Source organism: Camelus ferus, chromosome 31, assembly GCF_009834535.1.
Source record: "Camelus ferus isolate YT-003-E chromosome 31, BCGSAC_Cfer_1.0, whole genome shotgun sequence".
Taxonomy (NCBI): domain Eukaryota; kingdom Metazoa; phylum Chordata; class Mammalia; order Artiodactyla; family Camelidae; genus Camelus; species Camelus ferus.
In genome coordinates, this window is record NC_045726.1 from 6,382,696 (window position 1) to 6,409,706 (window position 27,011).

General features: G+C 47.0%; 1 protein-coding gene and 1 long non-coding RNA gene across 3 annotated transcripts in view; one reads left to right on the top strand and one right to left on the bottom strand.

Moving 5' to 3' along the window:
• The window catches only part of LOC116660758, a 34,584-nt gene extending 20,914 nt beyond the window's left edge, over positions 1 to 13,670 (bottom strand). The window contains exon 1 of the long non-coding RNA XR_004316371.1: positions 13,173 to 13,670. This is a non-coding gene — a long non-coding RNA (uncharacterized LOC116660758). The remainder of the gene's footprint in view (positions 1 to 13,172) is intronic.
• Positions 12,287 to 27,011, top strand: part of GALNT7 (polypeptide N-acetylgalactosaminyltransferase 7) — a 94,614-nt gene continuing 79,889 nt past the window's right edge. For both annotated transcript variants that reach the window (XM_032470885.1, XM_032470886.1), the window contains exon 1: positions 12,287 to 12,503. In XM_032470885.1, the coding sequence (XP_032326776.1) occupies positions 12,378 to 12,503 (126 nt within the window). In that variant the 5' untranslated portion in view covers positions 12,287 to 12,377. The remainder of the gene's footprint in view (positions 12,504 to 27,011) is intronic.

A 27,011-nucleotide genomic window follows, 5' to 3' on the forward strand; every position in this document is an offset into this window, starting at 1 on the left:
ACCTGTAATCAGGCAATCATACAGAGAACGTGCCATGATTTGGCTCATTCGTCACCACATATACATAGCATCACTGAGGAAATAACAGTTGCTTCACATTTTTGTTCTTAGGCCTTTTCCATTTAATTACTCTATTCAGTCAATGAATACGTATTAAGCACCTACTATGTACAAGGCCTCTGACAGGTAATTTCCAGGAGGATAGAAATCTTTTAAAGACACACCATTTTCTTTCCTGAAAAATTTTTTGATAATGTTTATTTTAAAAAGTAACACTTTCATTATTAATCACTTAATTGAGAAAGAAAAGTATTGAGTAGGTTCCCAACAATTCCACTATTCCAAAATGCCTGTGGGTTATTTCCTCAGTCTTTTTAAAATACAAAGGTATTATTTTATTAATGAGTAAGAACCAGAATGCATTCACTTTTGTATCATATTTTTTCCCCACTTACTGTTTCCATTTTCCCAGGTTACTAAATATTTTCTAAAACATGATTTGAAGGACCAAATATACCATTTAACAACTCACCTACCAACAGACATGTGGCCGAGTTCTGACCAAGAAAACTGGGGAGAAGGGCTGCTCGCTGCCCTGCCTGGCTCTTAAAACACATCCAGGAGAGGACGTGGAGTCCTCAGGGGGTGGCAGGTGCACTGAATGGGAACAGCCTGGGTTCCCAAAGGGCTGGGATTGGCCGAGTCCCTTCCCTTCCCCTCAACCGACCCACAGAGGCTGGGACTGGGATGGGACACATTTTCACTGCATGAAGCCCCTGAAATTGTGGGGCTGTTTGTCATAGCCATTAGTCTACCCTAGTTCATTTATGTTCTTCCTCAAAGTCTTAAAAACTTCCAAATTCCTGTTCCCTGGTTTTGTAGCACCTTTTCTATGGGCCTTATTTTCACCTCTTCAGTTGGCTCAATCTCAGATGAAGTCATTTATCTCTGGCTCAGCTGGTTGTGCAAAGGAACTTTATTGCACTTACTGCCACTTCTCAGATCCAAAGCAGGAGAGTAGGCTGCCGCCCATCATTTTGTCCTAGGGGATGTATTTTCTATCAAGGACTGATTTATGAGGGTACTGTAGCATCTTCTCCTTCTCCACCATCCATCTGGGTTTCTAACAGTCCATATCAAAAAGTCCACGGAACCCACAATCTCCAGGATGTACTAAAACAAGTCCCTGATGCTCTGCGTCAGTGCTTCATTTGAAGGGACTGGACTTCCAAGACGCGATGAACTACCACCATTAAGGGTGAACCACTAAAGGGTTTTGCCCCAGGAGTGATTATCACTGAATCTGTATTTCAGAAAAATCATGCTAGCAGTGGTAGGAAGAATGGTTTTAAGAAACAAGAGACTAAAAGATGGGAACATGATAAAGACACCACAAGGAAACCCGAATCACAGCACTGGGGACAGATGCAAAAGGAAATCTTAGGGATGGGGTGGTCCTGACTCGTTAATAACTGAAAGGTAAAAGTGGAAGATACTATGAAAGAGGTCTTAGAAATTTGTTTTTTTTAAGTGTCGATGTCTAAATCAGGAACCTAGGAAGAACAGAAGGTTTGGTGGGAAAATAAATGAATTCTACTTTGGAAATGCTGCCTTTGACGCTCTAACAGAACATCGAAGAACAACGAGACTGATGTCCAGTGGCCTAATGCTCAGAAGAGAAGTCTGTGCTACCAGTTTTGACATGGCAATTATTAAGGGTGTTGAAAGCTTGTGAACAGGTCAATTCACACAAAGATTCAAAACTGAGGAAGAGGAAAAGAACTAGAACTGAACTGTAAATGGTGCTGTCTTTTTAGATGGTGGAATGTGTGACCGAGGCTGCAAGCGAGTGGCCTGGAAGACAGGAAAACAATCAAGTGCCCAGAAGCCAACAAGAAACTTTCAAGAAAAATCCTAACGCACTATTTAACCCATGTACTAACTTAACATCTTTTTTTGTAAACTTCTGGAAATTAGGTCTTCTCCTCAATTTTGCTCATATTTTCAGAGCTCTCTTTCCACTTCTTGAAATGTATTAAATATGATTATTTTATGTTCTGTGTACAGTCATTCTAACTGCTAAGTTTTTTACACAGCTGATTTTGCGGTATTTTTTCCCTCCCGGGGCCTTGGGTGTTCAGTGATTTTCAGCTGTGAGTGACTCATTTTCTTAGCGACACAGAAAAAGAACATTTTTTTCAAAGCGTCAGGTAAAGAGAGTTCTTTCAGAAAGGATTTGCATTTGCTGTTCAGATGCCTGGTGACACTGGTGGTCTGGGATCACTTGAAATTCTTAGTTTGAGGTTTTTCCAGCCATCCAGGTAGTGTGAATTCTGGCTGCAAACCAGCGTGAGGGCCACTATGTGAGAGCAGTGCTTTAGGTGGATGGTGTGGGGTGGGTGTGGACAGAGGGGTCTCTGCGCCTTAGGGGCATGGGCTCACCACAGTTCTCCACCACCTTGGAGATGGAAACCTTTGGGGAGCCTAGGTTTTGAGGTCCTATTAGACTTTCCATTTTGGGATGGACCCTGGGTTTGTTTTCTGTTCCTAAATCCGTGAACTCAGGCAACTCAGGTTTGGCCAAAGCTGGTTTCTCTGCTCAGTCTTTGACCTCAGGATTCCTTTTCCTTCTTGTCACCCATGGACACACTTAAAAAGCCTGGCACTTTCAGTTGTTTTCATCAGATCAGTTGTCCCTGGCACCTACACCGCCATCGTTACGCAGGAGGTTTTATCTCAGAGTACAGTGAGTTCTGCTGGAAGATGTACTGTACATAGGAAAACCTAAACCAAATTACCAAGTAATTGCTTACAGTTTCTTTAAATAATGTGTGTCGCCAGAGCATTTAAAGAGTTTGTTTTAAAGGTTATTAATTTAACTACTTACACAGAGTCTGGAAGGAGCACAACTTCAATGATTTGGAAACATAATGGTTGAAGAATCATCAAAATAGATCCGGATGCTGACCTGTCCTAACCCCGGCCATGGTTAGAATCCTCGTCCGTGCCACCAGGATCCCCCGTCTGGGTTATTAACACAGGCTCCTAATGGTCCTGGCTTCTGCCTTCGCTCCTCTCCTTACCAAGCCTGGAAGCCAGAGGCTATGACCCTATTTAGACACGAGTTAGGTCAGGCGGCCCCCAGCACTGTCAGCGGCTTCCCATCTGACTCTAAATTAAAGCCATGTGGTCACAAGGACCTAAGGGGCCCCCTCAGTTTCTCAGCCAAAGTCCTCCTTCTTCAGTCCTTGCTTTTCCGACAACAAGCAGGAATGTTCTTGCCTGAGGGCCTGCGCACCTGCTGCCTTTTCAGCTCGGAGCCACCTGTCCTTGGATATCCAGGTGTCTCGTCCCCTCAGCCCTGCAGGCCTTGTTCAGGCACCATCTTCTTGGACTCCTGAAAATGGAAGCCTCCCCTCACTCCCACCTGCGTTCCAAATCCCACGACCCGGCTTGACTTCTCCCCACAGCAGGTAGCTTCCATCGCACCACCTAAATCAACGAGTTGACCTTTTGAGCTCGTGGGGGGTGCTTGGCACAAAAGTGGCACAGCAGAACTTGATAACAATATGTAATAATTTACACGCCTTGTTTATCGCCTGACTCTCTGAGGACAGGGGTTTCGCTCTGCTAGTTCACTGCTATGTCGCATCGTCTGGAACAATGGTGGACACATGATACGTGCTCCAAAAATGCTGACTAAATAGAAATAGCTATTAAATATACAATGAAAGAGCATAAAAAAAGTGATTTGATCTGCTGAAAATCATTTTTACAGAGTTTGAGAAATGGAAGACATCCTGTAAGAGTAGGGCCTCAAAAGCCATTCTCCAAAATTTAAAAAAAAGAAAAAGTGAATTAAAATTCCAAGTTTCAAAACTCTTTGCAATATGCCAAAAGGTACACTTATTGAAATGACAGGACTGTGAGCTCCTCTGAAGACCAGCACCCTTGACTCACATCTCCCCAGCGTGACTCTCCAAAGCAGTCATTTAACGGAGACCCACACGTTCAAATAAAGAGAAAATGTACTGTTCATTGTTCAGTTGTTAGAGAATCACTAAAAAGATGAAATTTCCAGGCAAAGGTAAGATGCACAGATATCACACAGGCAGAAACATAAGGTCTGGAATTATGAGATACCTACTCCCCGCCCAGCCTCTAAGTCCTGGACCATTTGGGATAATCGCTCTGCATATGTTTCTGTAGTCCACACCTCAGTTTCATTTCTATGCAACCCTGCTTATCTCCTCTGAAACATCTGAAAAGGCTCGGAGGCATTGTCTGTTACTAAAAATAACCCAATGTTATTTCTAACTAACCAAGAACATTCAGTAGATGGTGCAAAGCACTTCTCTGTTGTTCCCATCATGTGCCTTTCTGGCTGCAGGTTGCGCTGGACAAGCAGAACATTCTTTCGTCCTTGGCACCTGTCCCCTGGTCCACACATCTTCACCTCCCCGCGGGGACCCTGTTTATCCAGCTACACCCACTGTGGTCAGGCCAGAGAGGTTCAGCAAAATGCATCGCCCAGAATCTCACGTTCTTTAGTATAGGAACCTGATGCCTTCAAGACCAGCCAGGCTCTGTTCTGGTAACACAGTCAGTGGTCTGCTGACAGTGCATTCCTGCCCAAAAGTGTTTGGGGGAGCGGGGGAATTCCAGAAACTTCTAAAAAGCAAAACTTGAATTTGTCATGCAAATGGAAACTATTTAAATAGTATTTACATCATATTTACATCTATTTGCATAGCATTTACATTGTATTAGGTATTAGAGGCAATCTAGACGTGATTTAAAGTATATGGGAGGGTGTGCGTAGGCTATATGTGACTATACACCATTTTACATGAGGGACTTGAGCATCCTCAGATTTTGGTCCGAGGGATCCTGGGACCAATCCCCCTTAGATACTGAAGGATGACTGTACTGATAATCTCTTAGAGCATAACTTGGATGCAGTGGAGGCGGAACAGAAAGAAACTCTGCCAGTAAGAGGGACAGAGAAGCCAGCCTGTCATACGTCAAGTACGAGGGCTGGCTAGACTCTCATTTCCAATTTCCCTTCAAGTACTAAAATTTCATGAAATTAAGGTATGAAATTCACTGAAGAAAGACTCAAGTTCTCAGCAAGAGTGTGGTTAAATGAGATGAAAAAAACCTTCAAAACTGAAATTTGTCAAGGTATTAGTGTGAGTCCTCTAACAGTTTGTGCATATAAATTTCCATGTGAGCAAGTAGACAGGCAGTGCAGTGTGTCATCCCGGGGCCACAGTCCTCACTTTGGTCAGACAGAAATGGAGAATGGTGCCCCCTCCTTCCCCAGCCCCTAGAGAAGGGCCAAGCCACCGACCTCGAAAATACTTTTGCAAAACATTTAGATATTATTGCCTTTTAAGATCTATTAATTCCAAATGATTAAAACACGAGGAAGAAAAAGTACCTCCACTTCCACACCCATCATCAAGCTGAATGAAGACACCAAAACTCGGAAAGATTAGGGGAAACTGAGGTAAAGAATTCTGTAGCTGAGGTGAAGGGGGGCCGGTGTGTAGCTTCAGTTCCCAAGATTTTTATTTTTTAGTGACAGAACTATCTGACACATTTTTGATTAGTTACCTTTTTTAACGATTGAGTTCTTTTTAGTAACAGACTATGCCTAGAAGTCTTTTCAGACATTTCAGAGGGGATATACTGAACTGCATACAAATAAAGAAATTGAGGTATAGACTACAGACAGATTATGCAGAGAGATTATCCTAAATGATCTGGGAACTAGAGGCTGGACAGGGACACATTTCTAGTAATTCCAAGCCTTTCATTTTCCGACTGTGCCACGTTGCCTCTTGCTGATGCCTAGAAAGCTCACTTTTCCTTCAGTTATTTTCTAACAACAGAACAACGAACATGGACACCATCTCTGTCTGTACATCCACGCGATGATCTTCTGCCACAACACCTCCAAGCTTCAGGATGCTGAAACTTGGAGTGAGCAGGTGCAACCAAGCCCACGTGAATTATCCGTTCACTCCCTCACACCCACATGCGGCACGTCCTGTGTGCAAGGCACTGCGAACAGCTAAGGAAGACACCATGGACCTTGACCATAGGAAACTCAGCCTGATGGGGGTGACAAACACTGACCAAGCTCAGCCTGCCATGGCCCAGCGTGGACATGAGCTCTGAGAGCCCGCAGCAAGGAGTGTGGTGTGACGAGGTGATGAGAACCAAGGTTTCTGAAAGAACCGATGTGTGAACTGACTCTGAAGGGTGATCAGGAGGCTGTTAGGAGGTGGTCAGTGCTGAAACTAAGGGCGGGAATCAAGGAACGGAAGAATCTGCATGAAGTCCTGGAAGGGAGAGAGAGTTTGGTTCCAGAAAAGGAGAGAAGGTCAAGTTGGAAAAGAGGAGTAAGGGACAGCCATGAGGCTGTGGAGGGAAGCAGAGGCGGGCCCGCAAAGGTCTTTGGAATAAATTGAGAGGTTTGGGCTTAATTCTGAGCGCAATGGGAGGCCAGTGGAAAGGTTCCAAACCAGAGTGGTAGGAGACAGAATGTGTTTCAATCGCCTCTTAAACAAATGGTTAAGTCACAAGAGCTCTTCTGGACGATGACAGTCTGAAAACAGTACCGAATCATGGAGAGGCGGCGTTCTACGGCACTAAATCTACAAGGGCTTTTAAATAAGCATTTTGGCCTTCACAGTGCCATGGGAGACCATGCGCCTCATCAAATCGAAACCCTGGCGACAACAGTCTCTATTCCAGATGAGCACAGCTCAGGAATTACCCATCTCTTTAAGCTTATTATAGAAGTCGTAATCCATGTCAGAAAAAAAAAAAAAACAGTATAGAGGTAGAATTTGACTTTGTTGAACTCCACACAGGAGTATAAATTTAAACATCTCAACCACATAGGGACATCACAGGGCAATCTCAGAATTTCAGTATTGGGAGTCTTCAGTCCAACTGCTTCATTTTAGAGCTGAAGACAGTATCCAGAGTTTTTCTTTTCAAGATAATCAGAAACAAGCATTTAAGATGTGGATTCTTTCTGAAAGACTTCGGCACAGCATAATGGTAACAGAGCTACTAGAAATAATAAATGAAGAAAGCTAGTGTTCTGGTTTCCAATGTTGTTCTTAAGCCTCCAAAGACCCTGGCCTCTCAGTACGCACACCGTTGTGTGGGTCCCTCCCACACTGCACCAGGCTGCAGCTCCTGGAGCCTCTCTCTCTTCCTCCCTCCCTCAGAGCTTTCCCTCCAAAGGAAGCCAGCTGCTGTTCTGGGCAGCCCTGTGACAAGGACCTGAAGTATCCCACGATAGCCAGTGAGGCAGTGAGGCCTGCCTCTTGGCCTTGGGAGTGAACGTGGAAGCGGGTGCCTCCAGGCCCAGTGGAGCCATGACCGCAGCCCCTCCTCCCCCACCTCTGGCTCACAGCCTGGCAACAGCCTCGGGAGAGAAGCTGAGCCAAAACCACCCAGCTGAGCCTCTCCTGGATTCCTGACCCTCAGGATCCAGTGAAATAGGAAGTCTGTTGTTTTAAAATGCTAAGTTGGGGGGTAATCTGTTATACAGCCAGAAATAACAAATGAACCCTGCACAAAATTAATATATTCTTAACATACTACAAATAGTTTTTAAAATATTTAAATAGAAATTATTTTCTAAACTAAATATATTCTTGACTTAAAAAGACTACCACTGATTCTCCTCTTTGGAAAAGAAGTCATCAAATGGTTTACAGAATAGGTAGGAGGAAACGGAGCCACTGAGTCTGATGTAACCTGCAGATAATAATTGCCCATGGCTATAAGCTCCTATTTCAACACAACTTAATTTCCTTCTTTTTCTTTTCTTTTCTTTTCTTTTTTTTTTTTTTCAGGGGTGGGGGGAATCTCAGTAGATACAAAAATCTGAATTTAAATTAAGACTATTGCTTCCTTCTTAGTCCCAAGTAACCCTAGCAGGATTCAGAATAAGAGGAGCCAACAGCCTACCAGCTGATGACGGTGACCATGACAGCGACCATGACAGCTAACGTAAGCACTTTTCTAATTAAACCTCCAAAGTTTTCTCCTTGGAAGGAGAACATCCAGGTAAGTAGGACCAGCGGCTGAAGCAGCCCTGACCCCTCTTCTAAGCTTCACCTTCTGTTTACATTGACAGTCCAAGTATTCATTTAGTCAAAAAATAATTACTGAACCCTTGCTACATATAGGATACAATGATGAACGAGACAGAAAAGGCTCCATTCTCATGTACTTTCTTAACTTTGAGTGGAAAAAAAATACTAAAGCACTTACAACATAGTGGTAATTATCAGGGAAGGAAAAGTTGAGGAGGGGATGGAAGCGTCCAGTAAGGTGTCTGTCCCAGTACCTCTGTGGGGAGGGCCCTAGGGGACGGGAGGGACATGGGAGGAAGTGTGGGAAGATTTTTGTTGAAAGTGTCATTTAGAGCAAAAAGAACTCCCCGTACAAAGGCCTGAAGGCAAGGGAGTTCAAGACAGACTCCGAGATTCCCAAGCTGTGCGTGGCTGCAGGACACTGAACGGAGGAGGGAGGGAGCGCCCCGGGCCGGGCCCCGCACCTCTCAACTGCAGCCTGGCTGGGTTCCGGGGCTGGGTCCCCGGGAGCGGGGCAGACACGGGGGGGAAGAAGGTAAAACCCACAGACCCCGAGGCCCTGACCTTTCGCATCCTGTCCGAGAGCACTTATTTATATTCCGGGTCCAGAAGGCTAGCGAGGCTTGGCAAGCAGCACGGCCTGGATGCCGCGGCGAAACTCTGTGCTGAGAAACGCCTGCGCTGACTTCCAGCTTGAGAACAACGCAGTCCAGCCCCGCTCAGCTCAGGTGAAGAGCAGGTGGAGGGACGCGTGGAGCCTCTCGCACATGCCCGGCACTCAAAACAATGATCTGCCCTCATTACCTGGTTTCTGAGCCCCCAGCCGAAGGCACCGTGTCCTCCTCCACCGCACGTGACCCCGTAACCCTGAGCCAGGAAGGCAGGGGGCGCTCAACACCAACATGGCGGAGGCCGCGCTCCCGGCAGGCCCCGCGGCCCAAGATGGCGGGATCTGACCTCCAGGACCTTGAGATTCATTACACGCTCATTGTAATACAGTAACATGCTGAAGGGCACTCTGAGGCCGACTGTAAAAGGTCAAAACGTGGGCGGTGGCCCAACTCCTGAGAATCCCAGCCCCTTCCCCAAAGTAGTTGGAATAATCCTCCCAGGAACCCGCAGAAACGAACCACCTCACACCTCAGTGGCGCTCTCCTCTCCGAGGCGGGACACACTCTATGGAGTGTGTATCTACTTTTACCTATAGCAGCTGGCCTTTCTCCTGCCTTTTGAAACAGCCTGCACTTTGTCTATGGAGTGTCCATCTCTCTAAATAAATCTACCTTTACTTGACTGTGTCTCCCTCTTGAATTCTTTCCTTGAAACCAAGGACCCACACTCGGCAGGTGCATGCCAGGGACTCAACCAAGATCTGGGACACGGCCATCCTCTTACCCAACAATTTTTTTTAAATTCTTTTTTTTGAAATAGACTTTATGCTTTTACAGCAGTTTCAGGTTCACAACAGAATTGAGCATTAAATACAGAGTTTGCACATAGCCCTTCCTACCCACACATAAACACTACCCTACCCTCAATCGCCCCACAATTTTTTTCCTGTATCAACCGGACCAAGGTCATTGCTCTCGTGGCTGTCCCCTCCGTCCCTCCAGTTACGTTCTGGTCTAAACCCTCTTCTTCAGTGAACCCCAGGTTAAACAAACCAGAAATACTCCCTGCATACAGACCCTGTCATAGAGTAACAGTAGCACTCACTAAAAAAAAAAAGAATTGTACCTAGACACACTGACCTGCCCCATCCCTCTATCTGAACTTTGTATTTGCAAACATACTTGACCTCCAACATTCCTTTTGATGAGACGGTGAGGTGAGTATTGCAGAGTATTGTAATCACTACTTGGCAGATAAGAGCTCCAGGGTCAGAGAGGTGGCATGACTGACCCTGACCTAGGTTCGGAATGTGTAGCTCTTCATTTTCTAAACAGACTTGTGTCAACTTGGCAGAGGCTGCCTCCCAGCAAATGTTGCCACAGGCATGTATTTTAAGGTATACTTTTAGTTTCTTTTAAACATTGTTAGGACTCAGAGAAGGATGGCCTTTGACAACTATGTACCCACTAGCCAATTTCTAACTTTGTGTCCTTTCACACATTTTCAGTTCTCTGTGCAAAACTTAAACGGGGTGGCAGGGTCTTCTCTGAATACCACTTCCGCCCAACACTTCTGATTACGTTAGCCAGTGATATAGATCCTATCTATTTGCACTCCTGCCCGACCATGCTCCTAACAGTAAAAATAAAACTTTGTTTTCTTAATAATAAAAAACTGTCTCCTCTGACTGAAAATGAGCACAAATGAAAAGTTTAATTACTCCTGCTGGACCTCGGCTACTGATTTCAAATGGCATTACTCCCTCATGTGATCAGAATAAGATCCCTTGAAGGGCACCTGCTCCAAGCCCAGTCTGTCTGGGGAAGTCTATTTTGCAAAGGAGTTCACCTCACTTGTGAACAGCTCAAGTTGGGTCCACAAATGATCTTACTCCTGCCTTGCAAATTTATCTAAATAAACTTTTGCCCAAGCACCTCTTCCTTTCACTGTTTGCCCGAAGGTGGTGCACAGATCACCTGGGTCAGAATCATGTGGGTACAGGTGACTCCTGGGTCCCCACATGGACCCAAACTGACCCAGGAGTGGGGCATTAGCTTTCTGCATTACCCAGCTGGTTCATACTTTGTCAATTAAATATTCCAGAGCTTTTTAATAAAAAAAAAAAGTCTTCAGCAAAGTCTCCCCTATCTTATATTAAAAGCAACTGTTTTTTGACTTAAGTGATTGCTAAAAATGCTGAGTCAGACAGGGGCTTGTATGCAACGCAACAGCCCTCCTGCAGGTGCTCTATGTCGTGGGCTTGTGTGCACTACTGTGTACAATCATCCAGTCAGGAACAGACTTGACTATATTGTCCTTTCTGCATCTTCTTATGTTGTTCAGGAGAGTATCACTGCAAATATCTTGTGGAAATTCTGAAATCATGGCGTCTACACAATTCCTCAATATACTAGCAGAACCCAAACTATGAAGTACATAGAGTTCACTTGGTACAATTCTTTATCTTGATTCAAGCTCTCTATTTCATTCTGCAAATTTAAATAACCAGGTTTCACTCCTTTTAAAGTACTTGCAGATAGGAGACAATGTTAGGAAGAAGAATCAACTTCCACCATCCTACAATTCAGGATGGGATAATACACATTCTGTTCAACTTAAAGTAGGCAGCTTAGGATGGTAACTGGGTACACTGGGCACTAGAGTGAGGTGACTGACATCTTCGTTGGGAGAGGTGTGCACAATTATTTTCTTCTGTGTAATCTAGGTCTCAGGCTGAAAGGCGTCTGAGACACAGAAATCAAGGAAACTCCATTCAAGTGGCAAAAATTAGGTCTGCGGGAGGCAATGACGGCGGAATATTGTTTGAAAACCCCCCAAATCCTGGGTCCTCGGAACAGAAACTTAGCCCTTGAGCAAGGTTGATACTGCTTATTCGCACCAGATGGGCTTTCTTCTAATTAGCTCCAGGGAAGGCGACATACTACCGGCCTTCCGAGAGAGCTCCTGCAGTCCGGTGATATTTGCACATCACACCTGGGCCTTTCGGTTACAAATCCACCTCCTTAAGGAGCCGCGCGAAAAAAAGCAAGATCAATAAGAAAAAAACCCTCCCAGCTATGAATCAGCCACGTGGAGCTGCGGCAGCGGCAGCCCTGACTTCCTGGTTTGCTTCCTGCCAGCCCCGCGGCGGGGGCTGGGGGGCTGGGGGGCTGGGGGTCTGGGGGGGGGGTGCCCAGGGCCGGGGGACAGGCATTGAGGACAGAGTAATGGCCCCAAAGGACAATAAAAGTTGGGGAGCCAGGAAGCCTGAAGGGCTGAGCAGAGGGGCCCAGGCTGAGGACAGCCCTTGGGAGAGTGGGAGTTAGTTGCGCGGTAACCGGACTTGGCGGGGTCCAGCGGACAGCGGCGGGAGAAGGGGCCGGGGGCGGGCGGGCGCGCGCGGGCCGGGTGCGCGGGAGCGGGGGCGCGCGGGGGGCCGGGGCCGCCGGGGGAGGGGCGGCCGCGCGAGGGGAGTTCCGGATCGGCGGCTGGAAGGGCAGGCGGCGGCGAGGGCGGCCGCCGGGCGGCGGGGGCGGGAGGAGGCGGCGAGCGCGGAGGGGGAAGGAGGGCGGGGAGAGCGGCGGCGGCGGCGGCGGCGGCGGCTGCGCCGGGCTGTGTGTCTCTCGCCGCCGGAGGAAGATGAGGCTGAAGATTGGGCTCCTCTTACGCAGTTTGCTGGTGGTGGGCAGCTTCCTGGGGCTGGTGGTCCTCTGGTCCTCCCTGTCCCCGCGGCCGGACGAGCCCAGCCCGCTGAGCAGAATGAGGGTGAGTGACCCGCCCGCCCCCCTCCGGCGGCGGCGACCTGCAACTTGTTTTGTTCGCGCGCGTGGCGGGAGCGGGGCGGCGGGTCGCGGCGCGGGCTCCGCAGGTGGCGCGGCGGGTAGGTGGCGCGGCGGGTAGGGGGCGCCGACCCCCGCGTCCCGCCCCGGCCCCCGCGCCTCCCCGCCCCGCGCTGCGGCGGAGGCTGCGCGGCCGCCCTCCCTCGGCGCCGGGACCGCAGGCGGGAGGAGAGCCGGGCCGGGCCGCCCACCGCCGCCTCGTCCGGGCCGGGACCACCGCGGCGGCGGCCGGGGACCGGGGCTGGTCCAGGCTGCGGCCTGTGGCGCGCGCAGGCCTGGCGGAGCCGAGGGGCCGCGGCCGCCGCCGCCGCCCGTGCGGACCAGGCCCCTGGGTCCGGCCGTCCCGCCCCCGCGCGTCCGGCGCCCCCAGCCGCCGGGTCCCCGGCGCCCCCAGCCGCCCGCCGGGCCCCGCCCCCGGCCCCCGCGGACAGCGCCGCCCCCTGGGCTCGGGAGACCCGGAGATGCGCCGCCGAGGCCTCGCCCCGGACCGGCCTCCCTCCGGCCTCCCGAGGGGGCGCCCTCGCCCCGCCCGCGGCCCGGACGGAGCCGGCCCCTCTCCGGGCTGCGGCCGGGCCGCGGGGGCCGCCAAACTAACTTGTGCCGGCGCCGCCCGCGCCGAGGGCTCCTCCGGGACGCGCTGTCCGCCGCCCGACGCTCCCCGGTGCGAGGCTCGGTCGGGCGCCTCGGGACGTTCGTCACGGAGCCTGGGCCGCGGCCCCGCTGACCCGGCCGCGCCCCCGGCCGGACCTGCCCCCATTCCCACCGCGCGCCCCTCCTGCCCCTCGGGCGCGGCGGCCCGGGCCGAGCTGGGCGGGTGGGTTCCAGTGCCTTCTGCACAGAGCGTCTGCATTGCATCCCTAGGGTCGCCTGTATTAACTTTCCTTCTGAAAAGTTAGCGTCGGGAAGTTGAGTGAGAAGTCATCCTTTCAGGACTGAGAATCCTAGGAAGAGATTGTCTTATCAGTTCTTGCCTAAGTGATGAGATTTATTCTTGAGGTTTACTCGGAAGTTGCAGCGGCAGTGGAATCTTCCCGGCAGTGGAATCTCTTTCAAACGTCTGGGGTGGATTCCCCTCCAAGTCAAATAGGTTAACGATAATAAAAAGTACCTAGTTTTCCTTTTTAATGTGTTTGCGGTTTTAAGCCGCTCAGCTCTCATGGAGTGATGGTGATCTCTTGATGATTTTGCTTTCAAAATGACTTATGGACAAAGGATGACTGAATATTGCAATTGTTTGAGAGTATTTAAGTCATCAAATGGCCTTTTACAGAGAGCTGGAGACGTTAAAACCCGGTTCCTGGGAGTGAAATTGAGGACAGAGTGACAAAGCTAGCTGTATTCTGAATGTCGCACAGTTCAGGTGACAAGCCTTCTAGACATGTGTTGGAGCATCACCAGTTACCATTTCCTTTGCTGTATTTTATTAGTGCTGATATCAGAACCGAGCCACATGCTCATTTAATAGCTGTAGGAGGTGGTTATCACTTGGTTTTTGGTCCAACTGACTTACTAAAATTTGCCAGTGGATCCAGGGTCATTTCTGTCATTTGCCGAAAACAAGCTAGCATTCTAAGACTGTCCAACGAACTAACATCAACAAGAATGCTTTATAGATCAAGAGAGCCAAACGCTTTAAGTGTGCAGGTAAATATTAACTAAGCAATTTAAGGTATCACTTATAAATCATGAGAGCATAGATAAGGGACTGTTGCCTCCCTTTAATAAAAACTGACCTGTGAGCTGAGATACAGTAGAAGAACATCTCCTTTAGGGAAGATTCTGACTCCAGAGTTTCCCTTCCTCCTTCTGGTTCTTTTACTTTGATTTTGATTACACATCCTCGACTGGCTATGAAACACCTGCCTTGCCTTTAATGCCGATCCACACTTCCAGGGTTTTTTGGATTCCAATAAATGGCCTAAGAGAGTCTAGAACAACCCCATTTATCAGATGTAGGTTCTGCCTCTGCTCTGGCAGGTTCGTCCTTGGGGTCCCACCCTGTGCAGGTCTTGGCAGTGTACTTGCCGTGTTTCAGACACGAATGTCCGCTGCAGCCTGGTGCCTTTTTTTTTTTTTTTTTTTTTTTTTTTTTAGCCTGGACTACTTCCTCCTCTAGGATCGCCCAGCAGAACAAGTTACCTTTGGTCAAGACAAGAGAAACATGTTTCTCATCTCCCTCTTCTCTCTGGGCCTCTTGCATTTCTCTGAGGCGAATGTGAAAAATTATCCTACTGTTCAGACTGTACCCTGTGTGTTATGATTGGATTTATTCAGTACACATTTTTGAGTACCTACTTTGTCCTGGTGCTAGTTTTTAAGGAAACACTCCTTGCCTCTAAACTAAATGGGTCTTGCAGGCTGAAGTGGGTACAAAACCACGTGAATCAAGATTTCACAAACCTGTAAATAAAATGGTGCCAAGTGCTGTGAAGAAAAAACAGTGGGTAGGAAAATGGAGGAGCTTGGTCATAAAAGCCTTACCTGAAGAAACGACTTTTGAGTTGAAATCTGAAGGTCTGAAGAAGAGTAGTTGTTGAGCTGGGTGTGTGGGGCATGGGGGGCTTTCCTGAGAGAGAAGTATGTGCAAAGGTCCTAAGGCAGGAGGTAGCACGGTGAACTAAGGAGGTGGAAGAGGACCACGGTAGTTACAACATGGAGAGGGAGTGGGCAAAGGGACCATTCCTGGGTTGAGGTCTTTAGAGCAGCCTCTAACGCCAAGGATGGAGCTCACAGAGGATTTTTAAGTAGGCGAGAGATGGAATCAGACTTGTGCTTTGAAGAGATCACTGGCTGCCTGCAGGGAGTCTGAAATGGTTTAGAGCAAGAGTAGATAGGGGTCCTGTTGAAGGTTATGACAGTCCAGGTGGAACATGATGTTGTGGGACTGGCTGGGTGGCAGTGAATGTGCAGAAAACTCAATTGATACAAGAGCCATTCAGTAAAGATGCAGAGGCACCAGGCCTGGGTGTTTGCATGTGGGCGCGAAGGAGAAGAAAGGTGTTAGGAGGCACCTGACAGGTGACAGAAGGAGGACAGATTGTTCCCTTGAAAGCTCTGAAGACAAAATCCATACATTCTGATGTCATTTTTTATGGTTCCAATGGAAAGGTTAATTTTCTTTTTTTTAGGCTTTGTCCTCTGGGTAGTTTAAGGTCAGCATTTATCAAGACCATCTGTTTAGCACCTGCAGCATGCAGTTCCTTTAATTAAATAAATTATGATATCACCCAGACCATTTCCCCCAGGTTTCAGCCCTGAGTGTTTAAAGTGGGGTCAGAAGCCTCTGAAAACACAGGTCTGTGCTGGAGATGTGGACAGATGCTCAGTGGTTCCACAGCAGCAAGTTCAGGGCTGGTGAGAAGCTGTGTGTGAACCGATAGCTCCGTCGGCGCAAATGCTCCCGAGTCAAACCATTAACGCTGCTTCGGTTCCCTAGCATCCACAGTAGCACTAAACCGAGCACCAGTGCCAGACAGGGAGGTTTTGTGTGCGGAGACCGGTGGGAAGGGACATTGCTTTTGAGGGCTGGACTGAACTGATGACTCATCGCAGCCCAGTTGCACCTTAACAAAGCTTTTTATCTCAGCGATGGTTGGTGGCCACCAGAAAACCTCTGCCTTTGACCATGAGATTTTATTTCAAATGGAAGCTCACTTACTAGGGGTGGAGCTGTCACCTAGCAGACCCGTAGTGTCTGAAGTGGTCACCGTTGTTTCAGTTCCCCAGGCAGAATGCCCCGGGGTTGGCTTTTGTTCTGTTTTGCTGTCTTACCTCCATCCCTGCAGTGAAAAACTCCCATAGAAATTTGGCCTTAAAGGCCTCCTGAAATGAATGCCAAGTTTTGTGTACACACACATTCTTCTGGGTCGAGAATCAGAAGCTTTCACATTTCTTAGCGGTACCTGTGAAGCGCTAACCCAGGCCTTTGGAGGCAGGATTCACGTTTCCTGCTGATGGAATTTCTCCCTCATTGTCTGAGGTGCCGAAGCATTCATCTACGTCTCCCCAATAGGTCTGGATGGACACCCTGGAAATGCAAACATCCCAAGAATCCCTAAGCATTGCTGTATCTCTCGACTGTGTGGAAGTGTTTCCCATCCAGTGTTGGAAGTTGCGACATCAGTCCTGTTGCAACTACACACACTCCCCACAGCCCCCTGGCCCGGACCCCACTGGGGGATACCAAGATGACCTCAAAGTAAAGCCCCTGCTCTAAAGGGGTCACATCCTAGTTGAAGAAAAGGATGCAGTGCCCACACGGCCAGGGTTCCTTCCCCGTCCTTACTCCAGGAGCTGTCACAGTGAGTGCTTTCTTAGCAGCCAGACCAGGAGGTGAAGGTTTAGAACAGCCCTTCAGAAAGAGTGCACAATTCTTAGTAAAGAAAGAATGGAAATTGTTGAACAGCAGTTGAATTGGGGCAGCTGTTTCATAACAGGGGTTGGCTGCATGAACTGGAGATGAGGTGAGGACTACAATTTGGTTTTGGAATAAACTGATTAGTTAGTAGTAAATTAAAGAGAGAATGCATCATGAAAAGCCAGTCCTGAGCCTGGGCTATTCACAAACTGAATATTTGTAACTTCTAACCTGAGTCATTGAAAGGCTGGTCAGTAAGATTTGAACAGCTCCTAAATATTGGAAAACGATTGTGATTATTCAGCTTCAACTTGGGTTATTGTCTTTGTTCCTATTTTGAATTCTAATTTCACCCCTGAAGCATGAAGGGTACAATCTGGCAAAAGAAGAAAAGTAGTGAGATTAAGAATTTAAAATTCTTGTGCTGACAAAGAACTACTCAAATGAAGCTAATAAGAGTTAAAATCAGCTTGCCTACCCCTGGTAGAAACCAGGTTCTTGAAAGTTACAATTTAAGGTACCCCAAAAAGCTGGAAATAAAACAACAAATTTAAACAATGGGAAAAAATGTAAAATTTTTAGAATAGAATGGGCATAGCCTGAGGCTGTGAAGCAAATGATTTTATAGTTGGGTTTTGTGTGGTAGAAGAGAGAAGGGTGAGAAGGTGGAATATATATTAACAATGTGGACAGAATTCCTTAAGAATTGAGAGATATGTTTATATTGTAAACATGTCAGTCATTCACTCAACATACATTTCATTGATCTATTGAGTGTTTACCAAGTGCGGTCCACGGCTCTGGGCACTGGAGATACTGTACAGCAGAGAGGGTAGAAAGTGTTGACATGGTCAAGATGTTACTCAGGTGTTGACCTAGTAACCACGCAGGAGGTATTTGCCCGTAAAGATAGCACTTTTCTTTTGATTTATAAACCAGGCCTCTTCACAGCACCGCCTAGCCGCCAGCCTTCTATTTGTTCACAATAATGAATTGAGGGCACTCGAGGCACCTGCTGGGCCCCGGAGAGGCAGGGGTGTCAAGGACACAGACTCCATCCCCTCTCATAGGTGAGCTGACCTGCGTGAAGGCGTAAGAGCCACAGCGATTCTCGCACAGCTGTAGGAGGTGGACACTCAGGCCAGGGTGGAGACCGTGGCCCTTGGCCAGACCTGGCGTGTATGTAGGATTTACACAGGGAAGAACGTTCTAGACTAAAGGAGCATGATGAGACCAGAAAGAAATCCGGTTTCACTGGTGAAAAGTGGTGGAATTTAAGGTTGGACAAGTGAGTTGGGGCCCCATTTTGAAGAGAATTAAATGATAGGCGGAGGAGCTCGGTTGGGGTTAGAGAAGTTTCTTGGGAGCTTTTGAAGTAGGGTCAGGGAGTGGTGATGTTCGCCTCGTCAGCTCTGGAGTCCCTGATTCAAATATATCAAATACTTATTGAATGTCTAGTAAATACCATCTCTTGCTCTAGGCATCGGAGCTGCTGTAAAGTCGTAAAAAACACAGTAGCAGATAACATCGGACAATCCTTTCCACCAGGTGAGCGTTCTTGGTGTATTACGTTCATTGGAGCAGTAACCCTCCAGTGGAAGGTTGGGTCGGGGTGTGGAGGAATGGAAGAGGGAACCCTAGGAAGATAAGCAGAATCTGAACCCTGGGAGGCTGAACTCTGTGAATGGTCAGAGCTGGCTCCGCGGAGTGATGGGAAGTATCATGGGCCAGATCTCAGGGACCAGTGTCTCTGTAGCTCATGCCGAGTCCTGAGCCAGGACAGAGACGAGGAAAAGCACCTGGGCTAGAGAGACTATGACTGCGGAGTTCCCCCAGCGGGGTAGCTGGTGGGAGAGGAGTCAACGCTGGCTGCAGCGGGAGGGAGGAGGACCAGAGCTGTCTAAAGCAGCAAAGCTGGAGCCGCAGCAGAATCCCCGAGAGGACCTGGTGAAACGGGTCGCCTGGACTCCGGCCCAGGCTTTCTGATTCAGGAGGCCTGGCGTGGGCAGAGAATCTGCGCTGCTAACTAGTTCCCAGGTGATGTGCCGCTGGTCCAGGGACCCCACTTTGCAAAGTGTTCGTCTGGGGGCTGTAAAGCGAAACATTTGTGTGGTTAGGGCATCGATGTTTACAGACCACTGGCCGGTGGAGTGAGATTGAGGGTGTCTGCCGGGTGGATGGAACTCAGAATAGGAGTCGGTGCTGGAGGCAAAGCGAGAGCATGGGCAGGAACACCTCTGAGGCCCGAGGACTGGGTCGGCAGGTCAGGGGAGTGCGTGTGGATGGAGGAGAAAAACGTGGGTAGGAGAGAAGAAATAGGGGACATATGCCGTGTTTTAGGCTAATGCCGGAAGGGGGAGAGATGAGGGAGGGCGCCGGCAGAGGTCAGATCAGTTGGGGACTGCTGGCCGGCCAGCAGCAGTCCCAGGGGCTGCAGTGTTTACCTGATGAGGACTAAGGCTGCAGCCAGCGGTCGTGGGAGCAAGTCTGCCGGCTCCTCTGACGGCCAGCGCTCCTGCGAGGAGGAGGGGCGACATCGCGGTAAATACGATGACCCAGGAAGTCGGGCTCAGATCAAACGTTCACGTGGTGAACGCTCACCTTCACTAGAGGAAAAATACGAACAGAAGAGGAAGGGTCTTTCAGACAACTGTGACCACCGAAGAGGAACTGCCCACACTTTGGGTTCTGTCTGTTCTGCCTTAGCTGGGTGGCCCTGCACCTCCCTCCCCATGTGTGTGTATAGACACGCATGTACATGTGTGTTTTAAGCTGAGCCATAACCATGTAATTTTGATTTATATACTATACATATTATATTAAAATATGATAATATGCATTTTGAGCACTCTTTTAGTCTGAAATCCAGTAACTTGTAAAGCTGTGACTGGAACAGCATTGTACTTGTTTGAAGTTGACAAAGAAATTTTACCCTGAGAATATCAGGCAATTTTTAGTTTTTAATAAGACATTAATTTGGCTGATGTGTAACTAAAGGGGAAAAACAGAACAGCAAAGCTGTCTGCTCAGGGTTTCAACAGCGCTAGCCTTTTAAAATGAGGTCCAGTGCAGGCCTGTGATCCTGAAAGCAACGCTGAGACCGGCTTGCACGGCCATTACCCAGGGCTTCAGGCCTCGTGGCAGGTGGGGAACTAACCTTCAGTTGCTCTATCTGCTCAGAACCCTGAATATTTCAAAATGAGAAATGTTCTCATTTCTGCTCTGTTATCAGTTCCCTTCTGGGCTCCCCGGCCTATCATAGCCTTTTAAAGCATTGCTCCCAAGAAGCGTTTAAGCTCGCCAGTGGGGAGGCCTGATTCAGCTCACTGAGTGTAGGAACTGCTGCATTGAAACTCGAGGAAAAAATTAACTTTGCATCATCTAATTAGCTTTGTAGAGTTGCTGCAGAACAGGCTGGTTTCCCGAATCTGGAAGGAACAGTTAACTGCGGTATTATATCAATACCAACTAGCCTGCTAATAGGCTTCCGTGCAAAGCAATTGGAATGTGTTACTACCAAGGATATTTTAAACTGGATGAATTAAAAGTAAATCATGTACCATTGGGAGCAGCTCTGTATGAGAAAAGAATAGTATGGATGACCTCATCTTTTTTTCCCCCTCTTTAATCTTTTACTGAGTCCTTGGGTTTAAGAATACATTTGGGCCCCAAGAGGTGAGCCGCTGTCTTCAGTAGGCAGCTTACATGCTTAATGATTATCTGGCTTACGCCTCACTTTAGCATGTGTAGTTCTTTATGAAATATTTTGTAACATGCTTTAGTATTGCCGTGCTTATTATGGGAACTACGTATTCACTGGTAATGTGTGCACCTTATAAAAAGAGTTGGTGTTAAAGAGTATGTCTCAAATGTTAACTGAGAAACTGCCAAAACCTTTTTGTCACTCTTAGGAGAAGGTGGGTGTGCCAGCACCTTTATTTACTAGGCTGCCTGGAATTAATGCTTTGATTCTTGATTTTTTTTCTTTTTGATAAAAACACCAAAAGAAGAGGAGAAAAAAAAAAAAAGACCCTGGGATAAGATACTCTCTTTAATGTGAGCACGGTTTGCAAGTAGCTTTACAGCCGTGTGAATGCCTGGCTCCTCCAGCCAGAACCCTTCCTTTCAGACTAACCCACTGAGCCCAGCTACCGAAGTGAGACACTGGCCTTAGGATGTTGCTTTTGAACAGTTTCACGGAGTTTTTAGAATTAAACTTGTTGAGAAGTGATATTGTGACATGAATGCAATGCCTTTAGGCTTCTGTGAGAATTTTTTTTTTTGATAAATTCTTTAGAAAGGCTAAACAACACCACCAACAAAATAGAATAAGGTACAGTCATATATTTAAACATAAGTCCCTAAATCATGACATTTGATGTGTTCGAGAGGTTCTTTATTTTGTCAGCATTTGCTATATTGTACCTGAAATAACTGTATTCTGTTGAGTTGCAAGTAAATATTTCATATACATTTTATTAACCTCTATTATTGGAAAAATAGTTCCCTCATAACCTCAGCAAAACTCCAAATGGTCCATATACCTAAGTGAGTGATGCAAGCTTCATTTCCCCGGAATATGTCAAAGATACTTGGATAGAGATGTTCAGATACAGAAAATCGGAAGGGAGATTTCACTGCTGTTGAGATTTATGATTTATCAGTCACTTTTATAAACATTTCACACATGACTAGTGGGGTTAAACCAATGAAGGTATTTTTGTTTGCTTGATTGTTTAATGCTGCAGTGAAAGGTATATGTTTGTGATGGGAGATACCTGCCTAGAGAAGTTAACCATGCAATCAGTATATTATACTGGACTAGAGCTGTTGGTCTTAAATGGCCCATGTACTTGAGAAATCAAAGGTCCACTTCGTCTGGCCATTTGAGACCTTGTCTGAGACATTTTCCACAGCATGTGGCTCATTGGGTACAGGTTTTAATTATGCTTACTTGGGATACCTTAAATCCAACACCTTCCTCCCAGTATTTCATCTCACAATTTAATATTTTGCCATGTAGTTTTTACTAGACAATTTGATCATTAGGCTTCTTAAAATTTAACTAATGAAACACAATTAGCCTTTTAGCCTCTGGTTACAACAAGGTGCCCCCTGTAAGTTTTAGTGTTTGTTACCTTGACAATCTGTGCGGTTTTACATCTTTTCTTTTAAAAGAAAGTGTTTAGAACTCCCTGTTTGGAAGTCTGCTAACTCTTCGCAGGGTGATTTAACATGAATAAAAAACCCATTAGATTTTTGGCAAATAAGCTTTCATTTATGGTATGGAACAAACGACTGCAAGGTGCTTTTAGCGCAGTGGACTGGAAAGGACTGGACTCCCCTTACATAACACAGGCAATTTTTCTACTGTGGTAGAGGGTTTCATTTTTTGAAATCTTGATCACTTAAAATATATCATTACATTTTAGCCTTTAAGCAAAGGACTGGTAGAATGGGGAAATACAGGTGTGCGATTTCTTTGACCGTGGCTCTGTGTGAGGGAAATTCGAAGTCCCATATTTATAAGAGGAGTTTGCGGGAGAGAGTTTCCATGGTGGGGTCCCTTCCGGTACATTTGCTTACAGTCCAGGGGGATCTTAATGGGCGGCAAAGAGAAGAAAATTCTTTTAGTAAAAGAGTTTTCTAAAATTCTCTGTTCTAAAAAGGTTCTATCTTTTAGTACTTTTGTATTTTAAAGGAATACATTTTCTGTATGAAATTGAGATAACTCTTACTCCTTGTGGTTAACATTTAGACTACAGACCGTGGCATATATAACTTCCATTTTGAAATAAGTGTAGAACACATGTAAGCACAGTTGTTAACCTCAAATTCTGAGGAGCGACATCAGACCTGTGAAGGTAACAGAGCGCAGGTGCCAGGCGCCTCCTGGCTGGAGGAGACAGGTGCCAACCTGGCCTGGAGCGTGCGTCGGGGTCGTGTCGTCTACACGGCTCTTCTCCGATTGTCCTCCCAGTGTCCCCTTTGAAACCCGAGGAGGGTTTGCATGAACAACGTGGCTTCATCTTACTTTCTGTGAATTCCGGCCACAGGAGGAGCGTGGGGCAGTCCTGTGAGAGCAGCCTGGACCTGTAACTGGCACGGCCAGAGAGTCTAGGAAATGGTCTCCAGTGTCCAGTCTCCGGGTCCGACCTTGGCCTCCGCTCAATTAACTGGTGACACTAAGAGAAAAGTAAATGTTAAAATCTTTGTTGTATGTTGGCAAAAATCACGTCCTGAAGATAAAGTGAGTGGCTGGCAGCTTGTGTTCTGACTTGTATCTCCTGAGCTTGAGTAGCAGGTCCCTGTGTTTGAAAGCAGACGCCTCTTGTGCAGTGATTTATGACTTGGAAGGGCTGATAAAGTGCAGAGAGAGGAGCTCGAGGAAGTTGTAATGGACAATTAAGTGATAGGTTTTTAATAATGTAGAAAAACAGACACTCAAGGGTGACAGCAAAGGTAACACATCTGTTTGTCCAGGATTTTTGCTTTCTGAGGAGCTGTGCTACTTTTCCTACTATTTTTTTCAATTCTCTGTGAAGGTAACCAAAATGTGGCCAACTGCTTTCTTCTCCTGTGGGACCGAGGATTTCCTTCTCTGGTTATGAGACATTTGTTGAGTGGCTGTTGGGTGTCTTTGGGTCCCAGTGGGTGCTTGATGTGAGAATGATTCCTTCAAGATTAAAATGTCAGTCATATATTTTATTTACCACAGAGTAGCTAGAAAACCAAACTTAACGGCTGCCAGGAATTAAAGAGGGTGGGAAAGGATAAATTGGGAATTTGAAAATTGCACCTCTTGGGAAGAAATGGAAGTGTTAGTCACTGTCTTGATTGTGGTGGTGGTTTCATGGTGTGCACATCTATCAAAGTTCATCCAATTGTACATCTGAAATATGAGTAGTTTACTGTACAGGAACCAGACCACAATAAAGGTGTTTTTAAAAAAACAAGCAAAACCCAGTCTGCCGTTTGAGTCCCCAGCACGTTGCCTCTGAACCATGAGGCCAGCAGCTTATCCAGACTTTCCTAATGCACAGAGGTTGCGTTTTCTGAAAATACTCAGTTCTTGTAACGTCTTGCTCGCCCACTGTGGGTCGGGTACCACTGAGGAAGCACAGTTGTCACCCAGATTTGGGTGACGTGGCCATCAAGGTGGACAGCAGAACCATCGTAGTCCTCTGTTGGACCCATAACTCTTGTCATGAGTCAGTGCTAGTGAAAAAATCAAATTTCGTTTCTAAAATTAAAGATAATGAACCTTTATTTTAACCTTCCTGCTCTTTCTGTAATTGAGGTGCACCCTTTCCCCGTTTAAACAAAATGCTCTAAGGAGCTGTTGTGTCTTGTAACTATTGCCTAGGAATGGAAGAGAGGTTAGAGATTTGGTCTTGCAGGCTTCCTTTCTGTCAGAGGACTGCAGATTTTCCTTGGTCAGCATGGGCTTAGTTTAAAATTGCCTGATACATGCAGTGATGAAATCCGAACCCAATTTAAATTACTAAATGGAACATGCAACATTTCTTGATAATGTTTTGGAAAAAAAAATTTAGAACAGTGTTGTTGATACTTTGAAGTTGTTAATACCCTGCGAGGTGAAGTTTCCATCAGGCGACTGTAAGCATCCATCTACTTGTCGGCTTTCAGTTGGTAAAATAGATCAGAAAATGCGCAGTGCTTGTTAAGGCAGGTTCCTGATTGATTTCTAGTGCCTTCCGTTTAGATGTACGTTTGATTTACTTACTTTACTTCCTGCATCCATGGCCAGCGCTGACACTTGTAGCTGATTTTATTTAGGGCGTCGCAGGCATACATTTAAAAACATATTGTAACAGGTGACTGACACCAAAAAGGTAAAACAACAAAACAAAATGAAAACCACGAGTTACTTCACGGGGAGAATCCCCTGATGTTCTAAGAACACGGGGACTACAGCTGTGTGACATACAATCCCGCTTAAAATGCTTCCTGGCCCAGGCAGTGCAGTGAATGAGAACAGACTGGATGTTTGGCACAAGCAGAAGAGACCTGAAACTCAGGAACACTAAGCTTGGACTTTAGTGCTGTGGACTAGTTACCTGGAGCTGGTGCAGGGAGGTCACATCTGTGCTGCGGGAAGTTTCCCGTGCAGCCTTCGAGCCTGCCCACCTCCCGAACGGCCCAGCTGCTGTCCTGTGAACTGTGTGCTAAGCAAGTAAGAGACAGAAGACTCTGTTTAGGGTCAAGAGATTCGGCAGCTTCATGGTTTTGGAATAATCTGATATTTCAGTGGTGGTTTCTTGTTACTCTCTCGTTGAGATTTAAAAAAAAAAGGCACAAGTAAATGCAGAATGAATGAAAAAAGGTTTCTAGGGAAGGTGCATTCCCATTGATGCTAACTTTCCTTCCCAGGGCTGGGGGCAGGGCAGGGAGGGTGAACTGGAAGGTGTAGGAGGAGCAGGTGCACTGTCTGAAGGGGAGGGAGGGGCTCTGCTGTAGCTCGTGGTCCGGTTTAGGATGTGACCTTGAGCCGCCTTAGAGGTGGGAGTAGGAGGGATGAGGCCCATACATCACACGTGCATTTCTTCTTTTTTAAAAATAATCGGGTTGATGACGGTGCGTGTTAACCCCCTGGGAATGCTCACTGTCCTGGGGGACCTCTCAGGATCTTGTTCACCTTGTGTGGAGTATGTCGCTCCCCAGGGACGAGCTGACGTCAGTCGTCTGGTGAAAGTGACGCGTGGACTCCGGCCAGGCTGGACCCCGCTGCGGACACTGGCAGCAGGGTTGGTGACCGTGGTCCAGGGGCAGCTTCCGAGCCGCCGCCTCCTCATCCTGGAGGAGACACAGCATCTGCTCCAGCGCCGTCGCGGGGCTCCCAGGACAGCGTTCGCTCGTGGACTTACCGTGTTTTCTCTTCTGCCTTCCCTTCCTTCTCGGGAGAGCATAATAATTCTGATGTAGTTGCCAGAGTGCTTAAAAAAATGAAAATACTTTATGCAAGTGTGTTACGAATTCATTATTTTGAGTAAGTGAAAAGGGGATGAGTATCCTAGATGTTCTGATTTTTGCCGTGAAAGTTAGGTCCTTCTGTGAAGTTAATTCTAAAATGCGGAGAGAGGGAAATGCTATCATTTATTTCCTTTTAAGACAGTTTTTCTCCTGACGTGAGGGTGTGTTCACGTGCCCACATTGTCACCGTGAGCTGCTCTGCTGGAGAAGTGTTTGCCGCACAGCTAATTGGCTGTCAGGCAGCTTCACCGTGAATGATCAAAATAACTTGTTGGCAGTTTGGGGTTTGACGGTTTGGCTTTGTCTGGTTGAAGTGGTTAGCAGTTCTCCCAGCTGGGACGTCATCCATTCAGTCATCGATGGCTTTAAGCCGACAGACGACCACAGTTTGCCCCAGAAGAGGGTGTCCTAGCTTGAGCACGCCACTGTCCACGCGGGATACAGTCAGTTGCTTGAGCGGTGCTGCCGTGGTCTACAGGCATTTCAGATGTAGTCAGATATTTTGTTTTTCACAGTAAAGCCTGTAGTTTTGTTATTTGTTGCATTTCATTGTGTCATTTTTCGTGTCCCTCATTTCTTGTTATTTTTGTTCTTTTTTTGCTATTTTATCTTCTACTGCAAAATGGCCTTATAAGGTTATGAGGCAAAAAAATATTTGTGGCCAAGGTAGCAAGAACCGTATGTTCACTGCAGAAAATATAAAAAAGTGAAAGCAAACAGGAAACTAAAACTCACCTGTAATCCATCTTACTCAAAGATGTAGTAACCGTCACGCTCTGTTGGGTGCATTCCTTGCCTGAATTTAAGTATATGTAGCATAGACCGTACATGTATGCTTTGCAGAGGCCTTTTTTATTTTAACTTATATGCAGTTTCTAGGCCATAGACTGTTTTATAAGCTCATCTTTTAATGTCTGGCCATTTTAGCATTGAGGTAATTTAAGGAAAGAGAGGACATTAGAGAAGGAAACACCAGTGCCCTGTACATCACGTTCGCAAAGTTGTTTCTCCACCTGCCCCTTAAAAAAAAAAAGCATAGATGTGATTCTGAGTTTTATTAGACAGTTTATAAAAGTTGCTGTT